General features: G+C 36.2%; 1 protein-coding gene across 3 annotated transcripts in view; it reads right to left on the bottom strand.

The window, feature by feature from the left end:
• Nucleotides 1–293: 293 nt before the first annotated feature.
• SFSWAP (splicing factor SWAP) overlaps nucleotides 294–25,271 on the bottom strand; it is a 37,064-nt gene continuing 12,086 nt past the window's right edge. The window contains exons 9-19 of one of the 3 annotated variants that reach the window (XM_071444919.1): nucleotides 25,061–25,192; nucleotides 24,592–24,685; nucleotides 22,211–22,385; nucleotides 20,134–20,367; nucleotides 18,419–18,609; nucleotides 11,268–11,533; nucleotides 7,100–7,255; nucleotides 6,120–6,245; nucleotides 3,269–3,439; nucleotides 2,625–2,697; nucleotides 294–708 (exon numbers count right to left, since the gene is read on the bottom strand). In XM_071444919.1, the coding sequence (XP_071301020.1) occupies nucleotides 643–708; nucleotides 2,625–2,697; nucleotides 3,269–3,439; nucleotides 6,120–6,245; nucleotides 7,100–7,255; nucleotides 11,268–11,533; nucleotides 18,419–18,609; nucleotides 20,134–20,367; nucleotides 22,211–22,385; nucleotides 24,592–24,685; nucleotides 25,061–25,192 (1,684 nt within the window). In that variant the 3' untranslated portion in view covers nucleotides 294–642. Of the gene's footprint in view, nucleotides 709–2,624; nucleotides 2,698–3,268; nucleotides 3,440–6,119; nucleotides 6,246–7,099; nucleotides 7,387–11,267; nucleotides 11,534–18,418; nucleotides 18,610–20,133; nucleotides 20,368–22,210; nucleotides 22,386–24,591; nucleotides 24,686–25,060; nucleotides 25,193–25,271 lie in introns of those variants that run through there. The other 2 variants (XM_071444917.1, XM_071444918.1) reach the window with 2 other exon arrangements.

Below are 25,271 nucleotides of genomic sequence, written 5' to 3' on the forward strand. Positions count from 1 at the left end.
CTCATATGGAGGCTCCAAGATCTTTCTAACTCATGGACAGAAAATCATGAGTTTTGCCTCAATTCAAAATCATGAATTTTGCCTTGTTCAAAAACTGTCTGCTACTGACATCCAAGTATACAAGCATTTTTCTGAGATCATCCTGTGCATGAAGGAAGAGAAACAGAATTTCTCAACTTAAGGTGGTCAGCAGGCAAGACAGCTGTCAAATAAAAAGCAGAAAATAACAAAAAACCAATTAATTTGTAACAAAATTAACTGCAAACAATTAAGGACTCCACAAAAACTCTAGCTAATGAAACATGTTTCCTTCTTTATTATTGTGTAATACTTTTCACAGAAACATAGTATTTACAAATATACACATACAGACTGCTGATCATAAAATGTTATTGAAGAATTAGTCAAAAAAATCAATTTACAAAACCCAAAAACTTTTCAAAGATATTCTGGCTGAAAAAATTTAATGAAATTTCAAGGAGATGCTTCTGTACAGAAAGATAGGTTTTAGCTTCTTGAGTTCTGGTAAATTAGGCGAGTTGTGAACCAAGTGAGCCGAGCTCAGCTGTACATTTGAGATGAGGCAGTTCTTTTCCAATTGTTCTTTTCACACAATTTCTTGATGGTCAGTTCCGACAGGTCTCAGGAGGCACTGGTTTGGATGTTTTTGGAAGCTGCAAGCATTGCTCTCACTTTGGCCATAAGATCCTGTAGACAATAAAATGAAAATGATCAGAGATGTCTGAGCTTTGAGCAGAGCTAAAACACATGACTGCAGAACTCCACCTGAAAGGGTTAGTGTGCATTCCAGTCACGTGGCATACTTGGAGTCATGACTATCAAATGTTTAGCTCCTAGGCGAAATGAGTCAAATAATTTGGAGAAAGTTCCTATGACAGCAACTGAATTCTGGTTTTACCTGAATGCAACAGTGCTCTGCATAAATATATCAAGCAGTTTCTATACAACAAAGCACAGAAATCACATCAATTGGAATAGAAAAACTATGACCATTATCTTCAAAGAAACCCTGTAATGAACACACAATTACTAACCACTGGAGGTTTAAAATGGGAAAAAAGAAAAGAGAAAAAGAGAGAGAGCTGGTAAGAAAAGAATGTAACAATTACTCTAAACCAGAAAGTTTTTTTTCCTTGCTTTGTAAATCTGAACCAAAAATTTACACAGCAGAGGCATTTTCTCATATGACAGTAACTGTGAAAGCAAACAGACTCTCAGTCTTATCTGAGCATCCAGTTGGAACAGCATTAGAAAAAGAATTGAAATTTCATGTAAACGGCATTGAATAACTGGGTTGCAAAAAATGATGACAAAATAAAAAGTGTGTATCAGTAACAAATCTGAGTTACTTAAACATTTGTTCACAAAGGCAACATAAATAAATTCCTTAGTGCTTTTAAAGCATTTTGCATCTGAAGTTCTCAAAACACACCAGAGGGGAATTTAGCATCATTATTCCTTCTGCTTTACAGATGGAAGGATCTGAATGAGAAAAAATACTGACTTGGTTAGGGTCAGGCAGGACAATGGCAGCACAACAATTTAATAATTAGTTAAATTCCATTTTTTGGAGCCCTTAATGATAAAGAGATGCTTAACTCATCTCTATTGGGAAATATCTTGCAAATTCATCTAAGTTTCATTCCTGTTTTTTACTTTTTGCAAATAGCAACCAAGAACTGTATTTTGCTTCAGTAACCATTCCTTCTCTTACAGCTGTACTTCAAACAAGCAGTCTAATACTAAAATAGGAAATGCTATGCCATAAGGAACATTTAACCCAAAAATGCATAAACCAATGATCTTTGAAGAGTATATGTGTTTGAAGGGTGGGATGTTTACTCTCCTTTGAAGACCATGCTGTAGTTTGTGTCTCATTTCTCATGCATTTGTTTGGTAGCAGGAATTCCCATGCATTTGTTTGGTAGCATAAGAAATGCTGTGATATTAACACTCCTTTTTCTTTCTCTGCTGCCTATACTTGTTATTTTTCCTGAATAATCTTGTTTAGGGTTTGTCATAAGAAATGGATCAAATTTTCTATGTAAGGTACTAGACCACTAGTATCAATTTCCAACTAACACTATTTCCATAGCAGAACTAAATATTTGAACAATATTTATTTCTTGAAAGAGTAACTTATCCACTGAAAAAACCATCAGAATATAAAAAGCAGCTCTGATTTTCTACTGTAAATTTTTCAAAGCATAATTAAGACAATTTTTCCTTTAAAGTTGGCTTATCCAATTGAAAAAAGTTAAGTATTTCCTTCTTCCATGAAACTTGTAAAGAGCTCTACATGGTAAGATGGGCTGTTGATAAAGGGAGTATTGCAGCCTAACATGGACTTTAGCATCTTTACAGTGGATACAACTGCAGCCTAATGAATTTAGCTTGGTCTTTAGAGGCTTGATGAAAATTGAAAGGACAGCACCTAGGGAAGCAACAAAACTGTTGCTCCCATAAGCAAACAGATTAAAAGACAGTGAACATGTCTGTACATCATACGTGAAGTTCAGAATTGCCCAAGGTGGTAAGAGAAAAAAAACAATATGTTGGACATACTTAATTAGGCAATATACTCTGAATTTGCCTGTTTGTACCTGAGTGATTTTACTCTGCACTGATGACACAATTGCTGAAGAGATTTGGCCATCTTTTTCCTGAGAAACTCCCCTAAAAAATAAAATCAGAAATTTATAGTAAGAGTTTTGAAAATGCATTTCAATCACCATCTTGATTTGGGTTTTATTGTACATGTTTCTCCTATGTTAGTCAACAGAACTCTCAGTCAACCAGAGAATGTAAGTCAGGGTCAGAACAATCACTTGTACAACTGCTCTGACAAATCTGAACAGCAGCTTGAGAATTTTTAACAGGGCTGTTCTGTATTCTAGAAATAATTTAATCATTAATCTTGACACATGTTATAATTCAAACCACTCTATTAAAGTTCTATTTCAAAGAGTAATCCCATTTCATGAAAGCTTCCAATTTCCAAGTTAGAAATAGGCTGCAGAATTTTCTGCACCATTTTCCCGTAAGGTTGAGAAATTGACTCCAGAAAGCCAAAGAGATCCAACACGTTTATCAGACTGATTCAGACAGTGCTGTGCTCCCAGTGACTTTTACTTTTGATAAGCACCCATTGCACACACACAGAGCTCTCCCCCCCGACTCTGGTCACAGACACCCTGACAGTCCAGAGGCAGCAGCGCTGCAGTAAGACAGTACCAGAGCACGGTACCTGGAGCGTTCCTGGCTGGATTCCCTGCTCTCCACAGGAGAGACACTAGTTGAATGTACAGAATTTTTGTGTGTGGATGGTTTGCCTGGTGACATGGATGGGGAGGGAGACCTTGCTCTGGATTTAGTACGTGATCTAGACCGCCTTTTCTTCTTCTTTTCATGGGGACTTCTGTGAGAAGAGAATATTTTAGTGAAGAATATTTAAAGCAATATTACACTAGCTATGCTGAAGTTACTTTGCACACTTCTGTTTCTCTTGCACTCAGCAAGCATTAGTCTTACCCAATACTGCACATTTATGGTTGTACAAAATACTTTATCGGAAGGCTCTTTTTAATATACTACATTAGGTAACTACTGGTTCCTGAGGTTCTCACTTGGAATGCAGGACAACAACAAAAAGCCTTTCACTGGACATTTGCAGAATAATTTTGCTAGAGGGAAGTTCCTTCCCAAACAACACCAGACCTGAAGGATGCAGTAAGAAATGTAAGAGTTTATATCCCTTACAATTTTCCTAGCTCATAAAATAAACAAAACATGGAATTATGGCTATGTGAAATATCCACAAGGCAAATCCAGTTTGTTTGGTTTTTAAAACCGAAAAAAATCCCCTTTCTTTGTGATCCAACCACAATGCAACAAACCGCAGGATCAAAATTTTAAATGAGATGGTGTATTTCACTCAGACTAATCTGGACCTAACAGTGTGCCTAAGTGAGAACTGTTTCAGACCTGGAAATTAGATCCACAAATGTTTGTCAGTATGAAAGCTGAAACAAAGGACTTATGGGTACCTGGTGTGTTCATTACTGACAGAAGGGAACAGAGATAGTCACCTCACAAGCCAATATTAAGTTCAAAGAGAATTCAATTAGTAATATATTAAAGATGAAACTATTGAATCTTTTTACCTGGCTATGAACTTATGTCTGTATGATTTACACACTACTATTGATATTACTATAATTAGAATAACTAGAGTGATGCCTTAATTAGAGGTAGGCAATATCTCACTATAAGCATCCCTCTCTAGTATGCACTCCTAGAAGTCTATTCAGAGAAATGTTCTTGAAGCTTCTAGAACATCTTAGAACACTAAAACTTTCAGCCACCTTTTAAATATCATATTATTCATTCCTTTACTTTGAATTTTTGTGGGAATTTTCTACTTTAAAAGGTGCTATACTGTAACGCATTGAATTTCCATATAAACAGCGTACAACTCTGAATCTCAGAATTTACCCCACAATTTTTTATACAGAGATCTATTATATTTTATATAGAGACATAATACATATATTTTTATAGAGAAAACACTCAAGATTTAAAATTGCAAAACCTCCTTACACTTTTCTTGAATGAAAAATGATTAAGTGGCAGACAAAAAACCCCACAGCCTCTAACATTTTCATGACTACACAAAACCATCAACTACAAAGTCAGTTATTCCTTGACTAGCTATGTACTTTACTCGCTTTGTTTCTTAAAACATCCTCACGTAACCAAGCTGTGAACAGATCTCATATTTGACTCTTGAAAATCTTGGCAAACATTTGTCATGCAAGGAAAGTATTTTACTGTAAGCTTTTTCAGTATTTTTCATCTCAGACTACAATGAACAAATAGAACAGCTGAATGATGAAGAAATCTGTTCCATAATTCAACATGGAAACTGGTCCATCACATTTTTACTTGAAAATTTAACATGTCAGGGCTGAAACAGTTTCTGATTTAATTTCTGCAATCAGAGCTGCAAAATATCCTTATCTATGTTTAACTACATTACTCCTTCTTCGGTCTACATCTTCTGTACTTACTGCCATATTTTATTGTGCCACTTTCTGGTTTCCTGTTTGAGGCCTAACAGAAGTTTAAAATTTTGACCTATATAGCAATATTATTCACAATTACCAACTTATAATTTACAAATTGGAGTAGCAAAATTCTAAAAATCCTTTATAGTTTTAAATGCTGAATGCATTTAAAGCAGCAGACACACCAACACAGCATTAAACAGCATGGAGATGTGAAAAAAGCGTCTTTTGTGCATTTATAGGAAAACAAATATTTTCCACTTAACCAAATTTGCATGAATTCCACAGGAGCCTCTATTATCTTCATTTGATGAATGTCAAAAACTAAATCATTTGAAGTATACTTAGGAAGTTCTCAATTATACCTACCACACATCAATTAATTACAGGCTATCAAGAGATGTTGTCGTAAGAAACAATAGAATTTTTTAAATGAAGCTGAAAGTGATCTCTTTCCTTCTTATTCCACAAGACATATGGAGAAAGAAGTTGAAGACTAAATGCCATTTTGATTACAATAGTTTAAGAGTGACTGTATGCAGGATGCTCTCAAAATGACACCATGATTCATACTTCACATTCCAGTCTGCCAGTAAAATAACTGTTAAATAACTGTTTGCTAAATCAGTGTTGCCCTTATGCAGATATGATGTGATGTCAAGAAAGCTGACATCATAGTTGTGCTATGACCTGTACAGAGGTCATAGAGACTGCACAATCACAGCATGAGAAAATGACCCAAAAAGAGGAAAATACGAAACTCCCAGTGAAATCTGAACTCTCATGGCCAGCAAACAGCAGTGTATTAACATCCACCAATTTGACTGTATGGCTGCTGTTCAAACATATGCAAGAACAGGGAAGAACAACAAGTGTGTCCATATTTCTTTTCGCCCGAAAAAGTATTTTTCTATCAAAATAAATCTCCAAAACATACAAAGGATACAATGGTGAAGTTCTAGCTAAGGAGTCTACAAGACACGAGGCTGTTAGGATGCCAAGACCCCACTGTCCAGGACCAGGAGCCCTTACTTGGAGCGGGGCCGTTTCCTGGTGTTCCCAGGACTATTGCTGATGCGATACGCTGTGGGAACGCTTCTCTCGTCTCTCCGCCGTTCTGGTGTGTGAGCCCTTCTCCGGGGCGACCTTGATCGTGACCTGAGGAGAGAAAAAACATTCTAAAGTTTGCTTTTTGTAAATTATTTCAAAACTTTTACTTCAGTGGAATTGTGCTTCACCAAATGCAAATAGCTATTTTATACCAACATGGTGCATTTAGTCTCCAAGACTTGTCAGCTACATAAAAATTTATTGCCTATCCAAGACATTTGAGGTGAAGTTATCCATTGCTTTTCATGCCCAATAGGGGGCTAAAAAAAGGAATTATTTTTTGGTCTTTTAAAACTTTCTTTTAGTCTAGCCACCTTTTGTGGCAACACATTTTGCTAAAACTGGTATGCAGAAATCCAATTTGCACAAAGCCTGGGATTGGCAGACCTGACCTTGTCTTCTTAAATTAGTGGTGCGCTTCTAGAACTGATGTCTCACAGAGATAAATGCACATTCTTGATGCACTGGCTGTCTAACACTGACAAGTCCAGGAAATGTCCTGGATGCTGCAGAACAATCCTAGCACAGCCAATATTTTCACCAGTGCAAGTGACCAACAACCCATTATCAGTGTTGTTTGGCACTAGCACTTTGACTTGAAATATTTTTCCTAGAAAAGTGAGGAGATCAAGAAGGGAAAATAGAAAGCATGCCCAGTTAAGATCAGAGAGCTTTAGGTTCACACAATATAGATAATATATACACACCTACAAGGTCCTGAGCCATTTCTGTTACTCCTACAACAAAAAAGCCCAACTGAAAAGAAATAATCTCAATGGCAGATAACTGTTGCAAATGAACTGCTTTGACACTTCTAAAATCTGATCTTTACCAAGCCATTCAGAAGGATTAAAAAAAAGGAAAAAACCAACAGATTATAAAACTTGGGTTCAGTCAGACACCTTGACATTTTACCAGGATCTCCCTCAAAAGAGCTCCAGCAGTCAAATCTTTTCATTGCCCAAGTTGCCTGATAATTTTTCCACTCTGCTGCTGCTGCCACTGATGAGCTGCTCAGACTCGGCTCCATGCTCAGTGTCGCTGTGGATGCTGTGAGTCTGTGATATGGAGGCACACACTTCACATCCAGACTAAAATGTCCTAGTTTTGGTATTAACTAGAATCCTGAAAAGGCTTAGTCCCTTAACCAAAAGCTGAACTTTAGTGAAACACGCCTGTATGGACCAGCCTAAAAAAGTCCAAACAATCAGAAAGAAAAAGACATTAGCTTTATTTTTATGAACTGACATTTGTGGTTCTACAGCATTCTTCCAATCACCAAATATTAAGAACTTTGGCCACTTGCTCCAAACAATTAGAAGACAGCTAATCAGTTTTACTGCAATATGTAAATTGTAACTTTCATTAGATTGTAATTCCAGAAGACACTTTGTTCCTTTATGACTTATGCTTAGAAGGGTCCCAAAAGTTCAAAGGGTTATGAAGCTTGGCATGTCTCATTACAAAATTGGAATTAAAATTATGTGACTAGACACCGCCTCAGCAATAAGAAAATCACTTTTGTAGGAGAAAAAAACCCCAACACCAAACAATCTTTTTTAACAAAGAACAGCTACTTCCAAGCTACTGAATTCCTAATACTGAGGGTAAAAAGTCTCACACAAACTCCCACACAGGTGCACCCCATCCAAACTTACCACAAAGTAACCTGTTAACAAAATATACAGCCAATTACTGCTAATATTCATTAACTGGATATATTATGTGCTTTAGTACTACTCTATTACTAAACAGTATAAAGTAAAGCAGCGATACTGAAAAGAAGTTTAGACTTTCCATCTCTAGTTCAAAATGAACATCCAAATTTCACCAAATCAAATCACTTCCCTTCATCTCCTCTCACACTCACAAAGCAGTAGATTTATCCATGGGTAGGAAATAGAGATTGAGGTGAACATCGCTGTTCTTTACAGTTACAGACATGAGCTGGAAGAGCCCACTGCCAACCCAAGCTCTGACACCCTGCATCACTGCCAGAAACAGCTCAGACCCAATTCTTTAACGGTGCTTTGAAGCCCATGAGAAATAAAAACAGTGATTTATATTTACTACACTTAATACTAAGAAACCAAAACCTTTGTTTTCCAAGACAGATTTAATAAATACGCCCCATCTTTGATATCAAGTACTTACTTGTAATAACTAATTACCTCTCTGGGAATGACAGGTCTGTTCTGCAGTACCTTACAGAACTCTGGGACACTGTTTACTGTGTACATGGCTTGTTTAATCTGTCATGTAAGTCTAGAATTAAAATTGCATGATACCAAGCTTTATAGGACTAATTTTGTTCCAGAAAATAACGAGCATTTATACAGAGAATTGCTGTTAGCACACCACATGCCACAATTAAGCTAGTATTATCTGGGTTCTCTATATAGCTATGATTTTTTTAAACTTGTTACTGTAAAATAGGTTTGGCTGTTAACCAGAGAAATGAATATGCAAAACATGCTCTGAATCAACTTCATGTTATTGGAACAGAATTTTTCAACTTTATTATGGCTAAAGATGCATAAGAAAATATAAAAAATGCAACAGTTGCGAAATTGTATCTTATCACCAAAGACTATTCTTAAATGCAGCAGAGCCTCTAAGCCTCTAACAACGCAAAAATAAATGATAAGCAAGTGATGTAAAATGCTATACAAAGAAGTATACTGCAAAGTTCATTTGTGGGATTTCTAAGCACAATATGCATTTTGGAAAAAAAGAATAAGATAATAAACCAAAAAGGAAGAGCTTGCAAAGTATCCTGAATATTCCTCGAATAAAAAGCAAAGAATGTTATTGCAAATTTTGATGTTTATCTACACCTCCCACATTTTATCCCCCATTAACCTATTGTGACAGGTTGTATCGTAAAGATGATTTTTAATCTGTATTTTGAACAGATTAAAATAAGGCAACATCATTAGACTGGGGCATTCAAATACCGCACAGATACTCAAAGTAGGGCTGTTTCAAAGTAATTTAGTATCGCTGTCCACACAGTAATGACTGTCTCCGAGTGCCATCCACTTAATACACGAGGAACACATTAACATCGAGAAACAGTTTACACTTTATTCTAGGAGAGGATGGCTCTTTACAAAGCTATTCATTCAGCTGAAAGCTGTAATAATATCCAGTGCTTTGGGAAGCTAGGGAAGAAAACTGTTCTAGGTGAAGCTGAAGAATACTATTCTAAGGAAAACTGATGAGCAAAGATATGTGAAACATGCCGAGCTTTGAATGAAGCAACACAATGCACTGAACTTCTTTCTGAAACAACAGTAAAATAAAAACAAATAATAGTAATGGTAAAAAAATACAAAACCTAGTAATATCTTCTATCTAGGCAACAACACGAGCCTTTTTGTGGCAATTACTAAGACAAGGTACTATTTTTGCCTAAACATTTGAGAATCAAAACACATCAGTATCTGACAGGGTTATGAATCAGCCTCTTGCTCTTGATTATTCAACAGTTTTTCTTTTTCAGGAGCAAGAGCTCTAACTTTGGAAATACAGTATATTAAGGCATAGCACACGCCTTCAATAAAGCACACTTTTGATCATCACCATTTCTTCTACAAGGCCTTTCCTGTTCAGCTCTAACTTTTATGAAGTTAAAATATGCAAAATGTTTTCAGTGCAAAATCTGGTGCTGTTTTTCTAAATAATTTTAAAACTCAGCCAGCCAGCATCAAGTTTATTGGACTTCTGAGATTTCAGAATTCAACAGCTCATCAAGGAAATATCTAACCAAATTTAATCAGGTGTTGTGGTGATTCATGATTTTCATGCTGTTGTGTGTGCTTGTCATTTGATATGTCCCAGGAGGCAAACACAAGATTAACTCCTACAGATTACCTATTCTTGATGACTTTTGGTTAAGACACAGCATGTCATGACAACATACTGTCAAAGGCTGTCCAATAAGCAGCATGTCGGACTGATCGTTTCAGTCCAAGTTGTGCTCATTTAATTCCTGGCATCTCTGAATAGCAGAGATTTCTGCAGCAAAGTATTGCTCTTAAACTCAAAAATTGAGTATAAACCAGTAAGTTGTAACATGTTAACATTCCTGCTAGTGTAGTTAAGACACTTCATTAAACAAAAAAGCACAAGAAAACTAAGACGTTTTGGCACACTGTCATCAGAGGCTAGCAGCTTTTTTCAGGCATGAGCCATAGACAGAGACAAGAAGAGGAAGTACTGTATGGTTTCATAGGCATCACATACTTATACAGCTGTGGCAGTATTTATTATACAATTCGCTTGAACTACAAGCTACATAAGTAGCTACACTGTTCTGTACACTGATCCACAGAATGTACCCTCAAAGCCCTTCCTACTGACCATAGTAACTTCACTGCAGAAAAGCATTCAGATATGACAAATTTTACAGACAGTAAACTTTGAAGGTGCCTAGACCCAAATATCTTTGACGGAATTAACAGTATGAGTAAAACACAATATACATCATATTATAGCTGGATAATTAGCATAGTGTATTTAATCTCATTAATGATTAAGTACAGAGTTCACAGCACTGGGTTACACTCTTGTGTACTATCTCTCTCCTTCACCTCTGTTCACACTCTTCTTGGATTCCTGCCGTGTATCTCCATCATATTTTTTCACTTGTTACTCAACTGCTTTGTTTTCTTCTGAGCTTTGCTGCTCAACCACCTAGTACTCTACCTCTATTTCTTGTCTGAATATTGTCTAAGTTACTTTGCTCCAGTAACAGCCACAGATTTATTAGCAAGCTCTCTTCCTGCTATCATAACATTTCTACGTACTATCCCCAGGTATTTCAAAGAAGATCAGGAAAAAGCATTTACTGGTAAAAGTTTTGTAGTATGTAATAAGAGATAATGATTCATTATTTCACTAAAAGGATTTTCCAAAGACCTGCCACATTCGATCTGTATGTGCCACATACTGCCTTCAAGGTGACTGTGACCTTTGCAATGGGTATAAAAACACCTATGCAATGGAAGAAGTGCAAAGACGTTAACCCACAGAACGCTAAAGAATATGTTTGGTTTCCAAACCCACCTTGAATGCCTGACAGTCCTATAGGCAGTGGGAAGTGAGTGTTTTGCTTTTGAATGTGATCTAGACCTGGACTTAGATGATGAATGATACTTGAATGGTGATCGAGATCTTGACCGAGATCTTTTCTTGTGTTTTTTCCTTTTCTTTTCCTTTTCTTCATCCCTAGGAGGATCTCTGCTTCTGCTTGAAGGCCTTTCTGCTTGTTTAACTTCTAAGGTGGGTAAAGTTCTGACTGCAGTCACAGGACATGGTATACTACTGACGCTCTAAAATCAAAGATAAACAAAGAACAGTGATCAGTTTCCAAAATTAGTCAAAGTTAGCTAGTGCTGCATTGGGATTATATAAAATGTGCAGAAGTAAGGCTGACATCTTCAAACACATGCATCCAGAAAAATTTAATGGAGGCCTGTACAGTTTCCCAAAGATACACGTGCAAGTTGGTATATGCATAGTAAGACTGTCAGCTTAATCAGGACATAGTTCTGAACTTTTCATCTTTAGTTTTTAGAAGAAATGTGTTCTAAAAGAATGAGTACTATCAGGTATCTTTTTGTCTATTTACATGTTTTACTTAAAACACGATAAACCTGGAAATACAATCAGGAGCTAGTGACATTCAAAGCTAAGTTTTAGTGTCACTTTCCTCCATGACCTGTGCTGTTTGGATGACAATTTCAACGGCAAAATGAACCAGTACTGATAGAAATTATGTCTGAACTTTTCAAAATAAATGTTCTAAATGTAAAGGATTGGGAAGATCACAAGATTTATAAATCTCAAAGACAGAACAGGTCCATGCACAGTTAATGTTCAGTGAGTAATTCCAGCTGAAGGAGATTAAGCAAAATCATACCACAACATTTTCAAATTATCAGCTTGAACCCCAGAGAATTCGGCTCAATGCCTTCTTTAGAACAATTCAAGTCAGGCACCATAGATATGCTCCTCATTTCAAAGCCTGTCATTTCCCCAGCTGCCATTTCAAGGCAACTGGAGAAATCCATTTCCCTGTCATAATTTCTGCTCCACCTTATCTGAGTTTCACTGTTTGATACAAGGATACTTACCATGACTAGAATAAAAAGTAATACATTAAAACCTGAAATAACCAAATTAGAAACAGGTGATCTTTTTCTTTCTTTTTGCTCTTCTCCTACCATGAATACATAAAGACAGTAACTGAACAATCACATTTGAATAATCAAAAAGGCAGCTCTGCTTCAAGTTAGAGACATGACACTTTTTCATGCTTTAACTGATAACTGCTATCACAATATTTACAAAACTAGCAACAAAGCAGTACTAAAGAAGCTTGCTTCAAAGATTATAAACATTTTACAGCATGATCATTTGCGTGGTTTACCAGAGGCCTATTTCCAATTTCACAAACTCCCATGTGTAACTGCAGGCACCTCACAGACACCTCATCTCCAGTTTCCTAAGAGGCCACCAGAGTTGACTTTCATTCCTTTGACAACATTATTCACCTCTTGATATGGTACCTGAGCCTTTGCTTTGAACACTACTGAATATGGAATAGCCCAGTCTGCCTTGAAGTAGACACCTCTAGCAGCTTCAAATGAAAAAACTGTAGGCAAAGTAGCATTAAGAGGAAAATGAGAGAGGAGAAAAACCCAACGGTTTTCACTGCTCAGGTTTGTTTGGCCACATAAAATACAAGCTCTCCTACCACTGCCAAGAAGGAAGTTAATAAATGAATGACACTGATCAGGTTCTGCCAATATGCAGGCCAGCAGAGCAGTTTCAGAAAGCATGGAAACAAACCTGTTACCTGATGAAATTTATTACACATCTCAAGGGATGAGAGATTTACATTGTCTGAGAGCTCTTCTAAGAAGTTAAACCGCAATGTTCAGATAGCATTCACTGAATCTCACTTCTTTGTCTATTTTTTTGGCCTACTAAACAGCACGGGTTTTTTGGCCTTTATTAAATGCTACGCTGTCAGACAAATTCTCTGGCAGAGTTGTTCTTCAGCATTTTATTTGCATGACTGAAGCAAATCTGACAAAAGTAATGCCAAAACATGATTTGACAACTCTTGTTTAGCAGGAACGGATTAGGAAAGAGCTCTGTAAATAGGGAGAATTTATAGCCATATGAGAACAGAAATGAGTCCTTCAGTGCATTTGCATATTTGCAGTATTCATAAGCCCAGAACACACATTAGTTATTCTGGAGTTACACTACTTAATCAATACTTAAAGTCAAAATTAGAAATTACCCAGAACGCGCTTATTGCAACAGAAAAAAACCCCTAGCACTGTGTCTGGTTCAACTAGCAAAGGACATCAATAATATTACAAACAGCTTATATGCATTTTACAGCAACTGGAATCCTATGTTAGATCAAAACTGCAAAGAGTGAAGAATGTCAGAACTGTAAAAAGTTAATCAACAATTCTTTCAGTTCACTAAAATCCAAAAGTACTCCAGATTCTTTTCTATCACTGTATCTTTACTCTTTACTCCAGGTTCCTCAAAGCTTATAGTGAAGTATTCCCTGACTGAGAATTAAAGAGCAGCTGTCTACCAGCAATGGAAGTGTATTATTTCTGTATTCATTCATTTGTGGAACAAAGCAAGCTGTTACTTCTATTTAGAAGCTTGTCAGTCCCAGTATTCATGAACTGGCCCAAAATGTTAATTTGAAGAGATAAAAGTATTTCTTATAGAATACGCTCCTACAGAATTTGTTCTATAGGAACTCAAAGACTCAACAGTTTTATCAGGGTTACTCTGCTGCACCAAAAAACACCTTTTAACAGTACACTGACCATGGTAAGGTCTTCAAAACCAGAGATTTTGACAGGGCCAACTGCAAGGAAATTAGTGGCTATGAATCTGTTTGCTGTGTGGATCAATATACTCTTTTATTTTGAGCACTTTGAAAACTAAAAATCAACGCATAAATATTCTTACCTCCTCACCTATCTTAATTAAAATGGCAGTTCCTAATATTTACCCTGGTTCCCCCATTTAATAATGACTTAAGTATTTATGCTATAAGGAATTGCAACCCTCATGTAGTTTTTTAAAGCAGGGTTATTGCAATAAAAAAAGTTCCAAATGCTAGCAAGTTATCTACCCCCTAAATGCCACATTAGTATGTGACATTTATGTTTTTTCTTTATCTTGCTTTTTCAAAAGGACAGATAAATGTACAAGCAAACCCAACCACCCCTCCCATGCTAATCAGAAGATGTAGATACCTAAAGTCTGCAAAAAAAGTAAAGAAAGAAGTGAATGGCTCCAAAATATTCTAAAAAATTTTTATCTTTAAATACTTTGGGATGGTTTTTATTAGTCAATTATATTTTGGTCAAAAATTAACAAAGAAAATACACAAAACCTAGAATGATGTTATACACTATTATTATTCCAAAAAGTCATGCAGGAATATCTACAGTCCATTGCTAAAAAAGTAGGATAAACTACAGTAGTGTGAAAGACATACACTATCTACAGCTGTTGATAACCCTGTTATGCTTGACAAAACTAGAAGACCATCTCATTTTTAAAACACAGCACACTTCTATTTCACTCAGAAATAAGACTACTTTCCACAAGAAAAAAATAATTTTTACATACAGGACAAAAGTAAGGACAAGTCATCTAAAGAAACAAATGATAAAACAGAGTTTCAAAATGTGGGAAGATGAAAGAGCCAAAAGAAGGAAAGTTCTGCTTTGTGCCACAGAATCTATGTATTCAGAGGCATAACACCAGATGACATTTGGGACAAGCCATTAAAAAAGCATCACTTTCAAATCATGTGCTTGTCTGATTTTGCAACATAATCACTGTGGATTTCTCTTCTATTTAAATCAGATACTAAGGCTTATACAGGTAACAGTTTGGGTATAGCCAACTGCCTTTTGCATGGCTATCAAAGCACTATCACCACTAAAACATTTCTGACACAGAGTAAAATATGACATTTGAACATGCAGAATAAAACATGCCATATCCCACTACCGAGGATATATAATCTTATTCCTTAAAATTTGAATTGAGGTAAATAATTTTGGAATGAGATTTGCATTTCAGATCATGAAACACCTTACTTTATTTGTTCTGAAGTGAAAAAGGCAGTTCAGTGAAGCATTCCATATAACCTGGCGTATTTCAGCTCAGCATGCAAGAACTGCAGTTGTTTGCTGTTCCAGGACAAGGAACCTACATTCACTGCAGAATGAAGACAACTTCTCAGTGACACTGACAGATGTGCCAAAGAGTCTGTGTGTACCAAGACCAAGAGTCTATATGAATTATACATGTAAGCACAAGAAGAGAATCATCAACCTTTTACTGTTTGTCCATGTCCCGAACAAGGGCACAGACTTCACTGGCCACAGCATCACTGGAAGTTCATCAGTTCTGCAAACTAAAATAAGCTCCATGCTTTCCAAGTACTGGTCTGAGGAAATACTATGCATAACTGTGCTGTTCTAATGCATGCAAGGATGGTAAGGAGCCATTTGTGAAAAGTAGTGCTGCTTCACTGCTCAAGCTTTTTCAGTCTTTTGTTTCTTGCTTGATTTCACTTAAAAGAAAAACAGGAAGCCATATAAAAGAAATAATTCAGCTATGGAAAACACAGAACAGACTATTTTAAAGATTAGCTGAAGCCAAAACAGCTTAGAAGTGCTCTGTTCTGGGGTACTGACTGTCCTTTACCTGCAGCGAGTAGAATCGATTTCATTCAAAGATGTAATGTACACTCGGTACCAGTGATCCTTCCAATAAATACAAGGTATCAGGAAAATCTGACAGAGGTCACAAATGCTTTGTGCGTTTCATTTATTTCTGCACATCGTGATCAACAGATTTTCAGCGCAAATGTACGCTGTATGTACACATAAACAGCATTACTGGTTTTTTTATATACTTATTAGGCTGGGGCAATGTAATGAAGATTATGCATCTCCCATAGATATTCTCAACTCCTCTCCATGCTTTATTATACAACTCAGTCATTCCTCCACTTTTGAGACAAATTTTAAGCGACAAAAGTCATGTCACTAAATTAACTCTGATCAGTGTATATCAGTCTTTGTTTCCTGGACTCCTCATTGGATGTTCCTACCCCCAAAACAAGAAATGAAATACATTTAGTGACGTTTTTGGTGGACACAAGTATTTAATTTTTTCTTTCTTTTCTAATTTAATTACCCCAATTAGTTCCATTTACCAAACTACAAAATTTTACATATCTTTCTCGCTCATCTTTTTAACATACTTTATATTACAGCCACTGTAGTTATCTCCTGTTACATTTGCAATCAGTATCTTTAGATGCATCTTTAGTCTGAAACATGGCTGAAAGTCTGAAACACTACTGAAAAAGCTTAAAAACCCAAACCAGTGCTACATATTTATTTACAAGCTGATTTAGACATCATAATGCAGCATACTGGGTTCTCAGGGTAAATAGAACAGAGGTTAACAAATCTGCAGTATTATTTCACTCATCTTTCTTCAATACGATTTCTTGACTCAAATGGGCTGTTACAAATAGGAAAAACAGGCAAGGAGAATAAAAGGCAGATTATTTGAAATGAATGGAAATGGATGCTTTTTTGAATATGGCAAATGAAAAAAACAAGCTTGAAAAACGTTTATGTTTCAAAATAAGCTTTTATCTGCAGAAGTCTATATACATGTATCTATGCAAGTGTGTCACTAAGCAAATCACATTTAGCAGGAATACTACTTCCAAAGACATTATGGCATTGTTGACTGTTCATTAAAACAGTACAAGCACTCCCAATACAATAGCCAATTTATTTTTAAAAAGCAAGGTCACATCAGAAAACATTTAAATACACATCTGAAATTCTAAATAAACCCTTTAATAATAAACAATTTCTACTGGTAAGAAACAGTGAAACTGATTAATTTAAAATTCTCAAATACACTGGAATTTTTTGTGTAAGAAAAAATAGATGCCTTCTCTGAGACTGTACTTCTGTGGAAGAAGAAAAAGAAGTTTCTAGAAATTCAATTTACTGAGAAGTGGGATAGGGTGTAGTTTTTTGTTGAGAAGTTCACTAGCAAGTTCAGCTTAGAACTTCAGTAAGTTCAGATGTGAGCAAGAACATTCATCTGCTCTTCTGAAAAAGAGTCAGCTCTCACTGGTTATTTCAGGCATTCTCTTAAAGAAAAACATCAAAGGATCCTTAGCTTAGAAATGTCCGTGTCCTTGACAAATTCCCTTGGGAAAAAGAGCAGAACTGCAAATATGGGGAGTTTTGCATTGTCATTGTCTCTTTGCATTCACTCTTCAGTATATAACTGGAAAGAGAAGTACTGAACACTTGTGTCAGGGAAAATTTGTTAGCAGTAGCAATGAAAAAACCAAACAGGATCTCTTTTGGGATGTGACCACACTTAATTCACATATCTGCTACTCTCTGCTGGTATGGATCACCTTAACTGCAGGTATGTCTCTTTCAACTGTTCTCTTGAAAGTGTTTTGATGGGTAATCCATGATTTATTTGGAAAAATCGAGAAGTGGGCAATGAACTACTTACTGGAATTCTTTTGAGGGAAAGGAAACAATTGAAAGCCATGTCATTATTTCTTGTAGCCAGTCTGTCACAATCAACAGTTTAAATTTTCCATCGGTATCCAGAGATTACCTTTTGCTTGACTAGTGCAACCAAGAGTGACTTTACTGGCTTTTCTGAAGGCAATGTAATTCCAAACCCAGGAACCCGAGATTCTACTTCAACAATATTTATATTTGTAATGTGCAGCAAAACCATCAATATACACATCAAATAAGAAAGTTTCACAGCTTAAGTAAGCCATCCCAATACTCTTGCAATGTGAGCATTCCAACACTTGGTTCACTAGTACATAGTTAAAACATGGAAGCTTCTTTTCCTTTCTGTACCTGTCTAAATCACCTAGGAATTGTGCAGCCTACTTCTCTACCAGTTCTTTAATGACAGATGAGAGACATACATAAGATAATGTTCTCTCCATCTCTCTCAAATTTCTCTCCATTTCGAAAAGCTTCTATTTCATCAGTCAAGTTCATAACACACTGTCAGAGTCACATTCTAGAGGTAAGTCTTCTACCAGCTTTATGGGAAAGAGAAATTTATTTCTTGCTTACCTCACTACTGAAGGAATTCTCCTCTATCTTCTCAGTTTCTGCCTCTGCCAAAGGGTTTTTCAGGGTCTGCAAGAACAAGGCAGCTTTCCTTTTGCGTTCTGCTTGTAGCTGCTTCTCCTTGGATTCTTTGGAGGCCTGTGCAAGTTTCTCCCTTGCTGCAGCTGCTAATCTATCCTCTAGTTTCTGCTTTGCTAAAAAAGACAATTAAGCATTAAGTTTAGAGTGAGTCATGCTTGGGGAACTCAGGCTTCCTTAAAACAAACACCCATCCCCATCACCAACAGCTCCTCCAGCCATTCTCAAGCCTTCCCAATATAGCCATTCAATGACATGATAAGAACATCAGCTTGAAATTAAGAAACTCCAAGCATCTTAATTAATAGATACATCATCTGCTTAATGTAAAGCAGATGTAAAGCAGTGAAGGTGAAGTAAAAACTTCTAACTTAAAATTACAAGAAAATCCAATCCTGATTATTCAGGATACTTGTCCTTTTCTATTTATAAAAGCTATCTAAAGAAACTAGCTCCATAAAATCAGAAGCTTTTGAAGTCTTAAAGTGATGCTAACTCTCCAGTTTGCTCTTTCCACTGATGTGATCTTCACAATTTCCATCCCTATTTATATGTTAATGTTTATAGAAAGAGCTACTCCAGAAATTTTCAGAAACTGTTTCATCATTGTTACAACCAGCAGATTTTTTTTTGTGTGATTACATGTTGTATGTGATTACATGAAGAGAATAAGCGAATTGATTTAACTATGCACCTAACAGCTACTTTGTGTAATGTTTTTCATCTTTCACTTTCATTTTTGTGCTTGGTATATGTACAAAGCAACCAGATTGTTTTGTTCACAGGTTTTTCAACACACAGATCTTTCTAAGTGTGTTTTACACTTCATTTTTATTATCATACAAAAAACTTCATATTTGCTTTAGATATCTAACACCACAGCATACTTCGTGCTACTGCAGTTTACAAAGCAACTGCTACTTAGAAGCAAAAAACCACCTTTTTGAGAATGAAAAACTAAATACCTGTGGCATACTCATAGTTGTGAGAAATACCGAACTTTTAAGCTGGTAAATACTGACAGAACATCCACTTTAATAAGCACACTCTGCTATGAAACAGCCTTGGGGAGGAATGGGTGAAACTGGCTTCTTTTAAAGCATTATTTCATTGAAATTCACACAGCATGCCCTTCTGCCCTAATGCACATTAACACAGTAACAGGAAAAACCCATACAAAGATGTAATGGCATTGCATTATAACAGCAACAAAACACCAACAAGGCAATATCAGTCTATACGGGCGTGCTATATAAATGAAAAATAGCTTGTAGCGATTCACTGCTCGCTGAAGAAAATGACAAACAGGTATGTCTTTGCTGGGCTTTGTTAATGCAATCTGGAAACTACACAGTCAGTGCTTTACTAGAAGGTTGTAATGAAAAACCCAAACAAAATTCAGAAAGATCAGGCATTAGGAGAAAGCATTCAACCACCCCTGTGTGCTCTAAGTTTGACTTTGTCTGAGCAACCAATGAAGATTTCATTGTTAAAAATAAGGAGGAAATTGCAGGAACAAAGGTTCTTATAAACATGACACATAAAATATTCAAAACACCTAGAATGTCTGACACACATGGCTGTTTTGCAGTTTGTGTGAAGGACTCAATCCATTTTGTTTTCAGTGCTGCATGGAATACCTTGTTTAGCTTCCAACTCCTCCTGTGTAAGTTGAGGCTTTTTCTCTTCAGGAGCAGTACAAGGAGCGGTAATTGCTGGAGTATGGTTTGATGCACTGTTAGCACTCTCTTGGCCTTCCTTTCCCTCCTCTTCCTCCTCATCACTGTCATCATCTAATTTAACACGGTTTTTCTCCAAAGGAAGAAGGTCGTTTTCTTTGGCCTTGATTGCAAAGCTTATTGGAGCAAAGGATGCTGTGAATGAATGGGTAAGATTCCACGCATCATTAGACTACAGGAGAAGGCAGGTTCAATTTCCTGACTTTACCCATTACTCCTGCAGACTATGCCACAAAAAAAGTCATCATCCTATAACGCTAATTATTTTGGTGGAAAGGACAACATAATCCATTTTTTCTCTTTCTGTGTTTTTAAACAAACATGGGAAACTTCATTTGCAGTGTAAAGATCTCAAAAAAAAAAAAAAACCAAACAAAAACCCGGCACTAATCTCTAACCCATTTATCAAAAATAACACTTTTAAGAAAAAAGAATAGAAGAATTTAATTTCTCACTACCTAGTACCATACGGTCTGCTGCAGCACTTATGTTCCTCAAGATGCTTTTTGCATAAATGCCCTATAAGATTGCAATTAGGGAAATTTAAATACAGTAATTGAATTACATACCACAGTTTATAAAAGATAAGCTTTGCTTCTGGTAATAATAGGGTAAGGAAATAGGCTCAAAACCAAAGAACTCCAGAATTCCAAGAGAAGAGGTAACTGTGATTACCAATTTTACCCCCAATTGTTTGGGATTGAACAAATCCTAAAATGGGATTTTATTTCCTCAGAGGCAGAAGAAAAGTCTAGTATGGATGCCATGTCTGTCTTGGAGGCAAGTACTGCACTTAGGTTATAATATAGTGGGATTTGTACCACATTAAAGGAAATGAAAATAAGTTTATACGAATCAGATTGCCACAAAATGACTCATTGGTTATATTCCATTATGTAAATTTGAGCAGATTACTACTATTAAAGTACAGGCTCCAGTTTGCCACTTATTAATAGCAGGACAACAAAAACAATACATATTTCTTGGTGTACATTGCAGCTCTTAATAAGGCATCTTTGAAGGCAGGGAAGATTGTTCCTTCTCCAGGGAAGCTACTCAGGCTTCTCAGAGAAGAAACTGCAGAGTCTGGAGAGTCAGACAGCCACAGCAAAGAGCCCAGTGTTTGCTGGTTGTGGAGGAAATGCGAGCACAGTGAGAAGCGGGAAGAGAGAATTCCAAGGAACCACAGGGAGTAGATAAAATTATCAGTAATTAGGTAAGCCACTCAGGTGGCAGGAAGGAAGTTTCCATTCATGGAAGCCCAGTTAAAGAGTGCTTTTTCTGTTTTTTTTTTTTTTTTAGTGGCTTTCAGTTCCAGTTAAAAGATGCACATTTTTAAGTTTTACTGAAAATAAGAATTTTTAACATATCTTCTCCTGACAGGTCAGAAAACTGGCTCCCAGATATAAACAATAATTTCTCCAACTCAAGACACTAATAGTGTGCTAGCTAGCTTTGAGTGGCGTCCAGAGAGATCTACCCATTCTTGTCCCTCTGCTGCCATGACTGCAAGAGTAAAAACATTTCATTTAGAAATGAAAAGGGCCCTTTCCTCCAGCATAACTAATGCATAACAACACGGGAAGAATGAGCAACAATGCATCCTCCACATGTATCTTTTCAAATAAGACCACTGCTTTTCTTCAGAATGAATTACTCCACTCTTCCACAAAACTTTTAACTGTCAAGTTGAAAATGACAAAAAAAGATTTTACTGGCATCACTGCTGAAAGCCTTCAACTTTGCACAAAACTGAAGTAAAACAATTTATTGTGTCAGACTATAAATATCTGATAGTCTGATAAGAAAGAAATATGAAAGCAATCCAATTACTCATTGCAGACATTTTTTGATGCCTTCAGTGAAAATGTATTTTTCACATGATGAAATTATTTTCCCTACCTTCCCCTGCCTTCTTTTCTTTTTTTATGTATATGTTATGAAATATTTTCATGCCCAATAAATCATGTTTCCATACCTTTCACCAGTTTACCATCACTGACAGCTTTAGAAGGAATATCCTTTTTAGTTCCTGGAACTCCCTTAGCACTCGGCTCAGATGCATCTTCAGGTGCATGTTCATCTGCAAATTGAGTCTCACTCGGTGTATCATGGGCAGTGTCTGCTGGAACATCTTCAGAAGAAGACACTCCCTTTTCAAAAGAAATGAGCAGAATTACTAACAGGATACTTATGAAATCATTAATACAATGTCTGTGGAGCTGCAGCTTTGTCAGCCATTTGAAAAATCACATAATCACACTACAGGTGATTTTATATTACTCAGCACTCATGACCATAATTGGGCCCCACGTCAACCTACAGGTTGTAAAACCTCCAGACCTACAGTAAGAACATGTTATTTTACAGAAAGAAAATAATGTTCTTCAGCTGATACACTTTTGCCAAAACTGCTTTAAAATTATATTTTTAAAATTAGACCCTAAAAACATGTACTTCTTCTGTATATTTATTTAGGTCTTGATTTCCAGGGTCCCAAACCAAATCCATAAAGTCAATTCCAAGGGAGAGGGTGAAAGCTTGTGACACTTTTTCCTCATGTACAACTGCATGTAAATTTTTCGCAGAATCAGATTTCACGGGAATAATGTTTGATTTGTTCCAACATTCTGCTGAAGAACACTGGGCCTAGCGAGGCTTTTTTGTTGCAACAGATATGCTGAGATTTTCAAGGAAGTAAAGAATTACTGGTTCGACCATTACATGACTGAATCATTCAGCATGATTTCTGAACTCACAGCAAAAAAATTTCAAGAAGGATATTATAGAACATTCAAAGCATTTACACAGTGAGTCGTGTGATAACATTAAGTAATTTAACATAGTCAACCAAGAGTTTGGTTGCTCTGGCTGTTAAGCATACGTGACATTGAAATTGAGACATTTAGCAGATCTTCCCTGCAGCCATTCCCTGACCAACAGAACTGATTTCTGAAGGTCCTCAAAGGGGAAAAGCACAATGAAATCAAGCACTTCACCCTGTATTTACTGAAGTCAGTAGTATGGTTTCTTATTAATTTTAATGGCCAAAAGGAAAAGCATCAGTTGCATTAGTTGCCTATACACATATTACTAGAGCATAAAGATATCAAAATCATTATTTTAAGAAACTGAAGAGAATGGCATTATCTACAAAGCCATGCAGTACAAAAATACACATTGCTATGCTTGACCTCAAGGGACTTAAACCAGTTTCAGTTTCTTTTTAGCTGTACTCATTTGAACATTTAAAATGAATCCTTTACTATTATGCTTTGGTTAGTGTACGATTTCCCCCCAACTACATGTTAACAAGTCCTTATTAATTATGTAAGTATTATGAATTCAACCCACTGGTTTGCAAATAACACTTTGTAGAACAACAGTCAGCATTGTGGCACAGGACAATTTTGGTTGTAATTTATCAGCTGAATAAGATCATATTTACCACGGCTTATCTTTATAAACAGTGTTTCCAAAACATTTTTTCACTATTAAAACAAAACATCAGACACAAGTGTTCCAAACAGCAACCATTATTGAATTTCTTCATTTTCCACAAAGCAATTCCGAGGAGTTTACCCACAGGCCTACCTTCTTCAGTTTAAGGCTCCCCAATCTAAGCCTTGAGATGACAAATGACATAGGGCCTAAAAAAAAAATAGCTCTTTCCCATGAAAAGTTAACATCAGATAATGTAGTTCTGATATTATTTGCAAATTTCTTTTCAGTAAGAGAACAATCTAATTATCTAACATGAGAATAGTTAAAAACATGGATGCCAAGTGTGGCTACCACTTTCTAATACCATGGACTAGAAGAAGCAAAGCAAGTAGGAAACTGCTGTGAGATTCTGAAGCTCCAGTATTGTTGCAGTCATGACTGGACTCTAACAAAACCTTCCTCAGAAGAAGGCATGTCAGAAAGCTCCTCCAGCCTCTGTGCTACTGTTGTACACAGAAGGACAAGGCATATGGGAAGGTATGGGGGTTAAAAGCCATAGTTAACCCTTCTGACAGCAGAACACTAATCACAATCCTACAAAGCTCTAAACCTACACAAAGCATATTTTCCCTCGTATAGAAAGCCAGAAGATTTTCAGGTTGTCATTTTATATTACAGCCACAGTGGAGTGGCATATAGTAAAAAGCAAGAATTAAATATCACACCACCTCACAGATCCTTACTTTAATGCTGTACAAAACTAAAAAACAAAAAAAAGCATTCACATCCTTTGCTGATCAATTTCTTCCTAATTCAGTGTTCCACTTTTAAAATATCTCATGGTAAGACAACTGATAAGTCCTTTTCTCACATTTACTGCATTTTTAATAGAAGCATATATAAAAATACACATACCTGGCAATTGTCACCACTCTCTTTTTGAAGGAAGAACTGTTTTTTAAATTCATAATATGCATTATATTGGTGCCATGGTTGCAGGAATTCAAACCTGTTGAAAGAAAACTGAGCATGTGAAAATGCACATGAACATAGCTAATACTAACAATTCCTTACCATCTGGTCTTCTCTAGCAAGTGGATTGTTATTTGATGTTTGGAAGCACTCTTACTTAATCCTAAACTTCAGATGATACGAATTCAGAGCCTGCTTACTAGAGACATTTTTTACAGATTGGTTGTTTTGATAATTTGAGCAATAATGCTTTCCCATTGCCATTAAGTATGTCCCTAAATTTCAATTAAACAAACAAGCAAACAAACAATAATACTTCTCTTCTCAAAACCTGCATGTCCTGCAATTTAATACCTTAAAAAATTAAAACCTTAGCTTTTGAAATAGCAGTTTAAATAACATTTTCTCTTACCTGAGATCATTCTTGGCACGAACACTAGTTTCAAATTTCACCCCATTCCTAGCAACATACTCAGCTAGCTTGTCAATGACAGGCTGGATATCTGGAGGTGGAGGTATAATGGCAACCACTGGAGCAATTGTGCTGAAAACATCACAAGTAAATGTTTTTTAAAAATAGAACAAAAATCTTTCAGACTCTTGCTTTAAAAAAAAAAAAAAGA

This window comes from Agelaius tricolor, unplaced genomic scaffold, assembly GCF_023055355.1.
Source record: "Agelaius tricolor isolate 1412-34295 unplaced genomic scaffold, bAgeTri1.0.p SCAF_20, whole genome shotgun sequence".
In the NCBI taxonomy this organism is placed as follows: Eukaryota; Metazoa; Chordata; class Aves; order Passeriformes; family Icteridae; genus Agelaius; species Agelaius tricolor.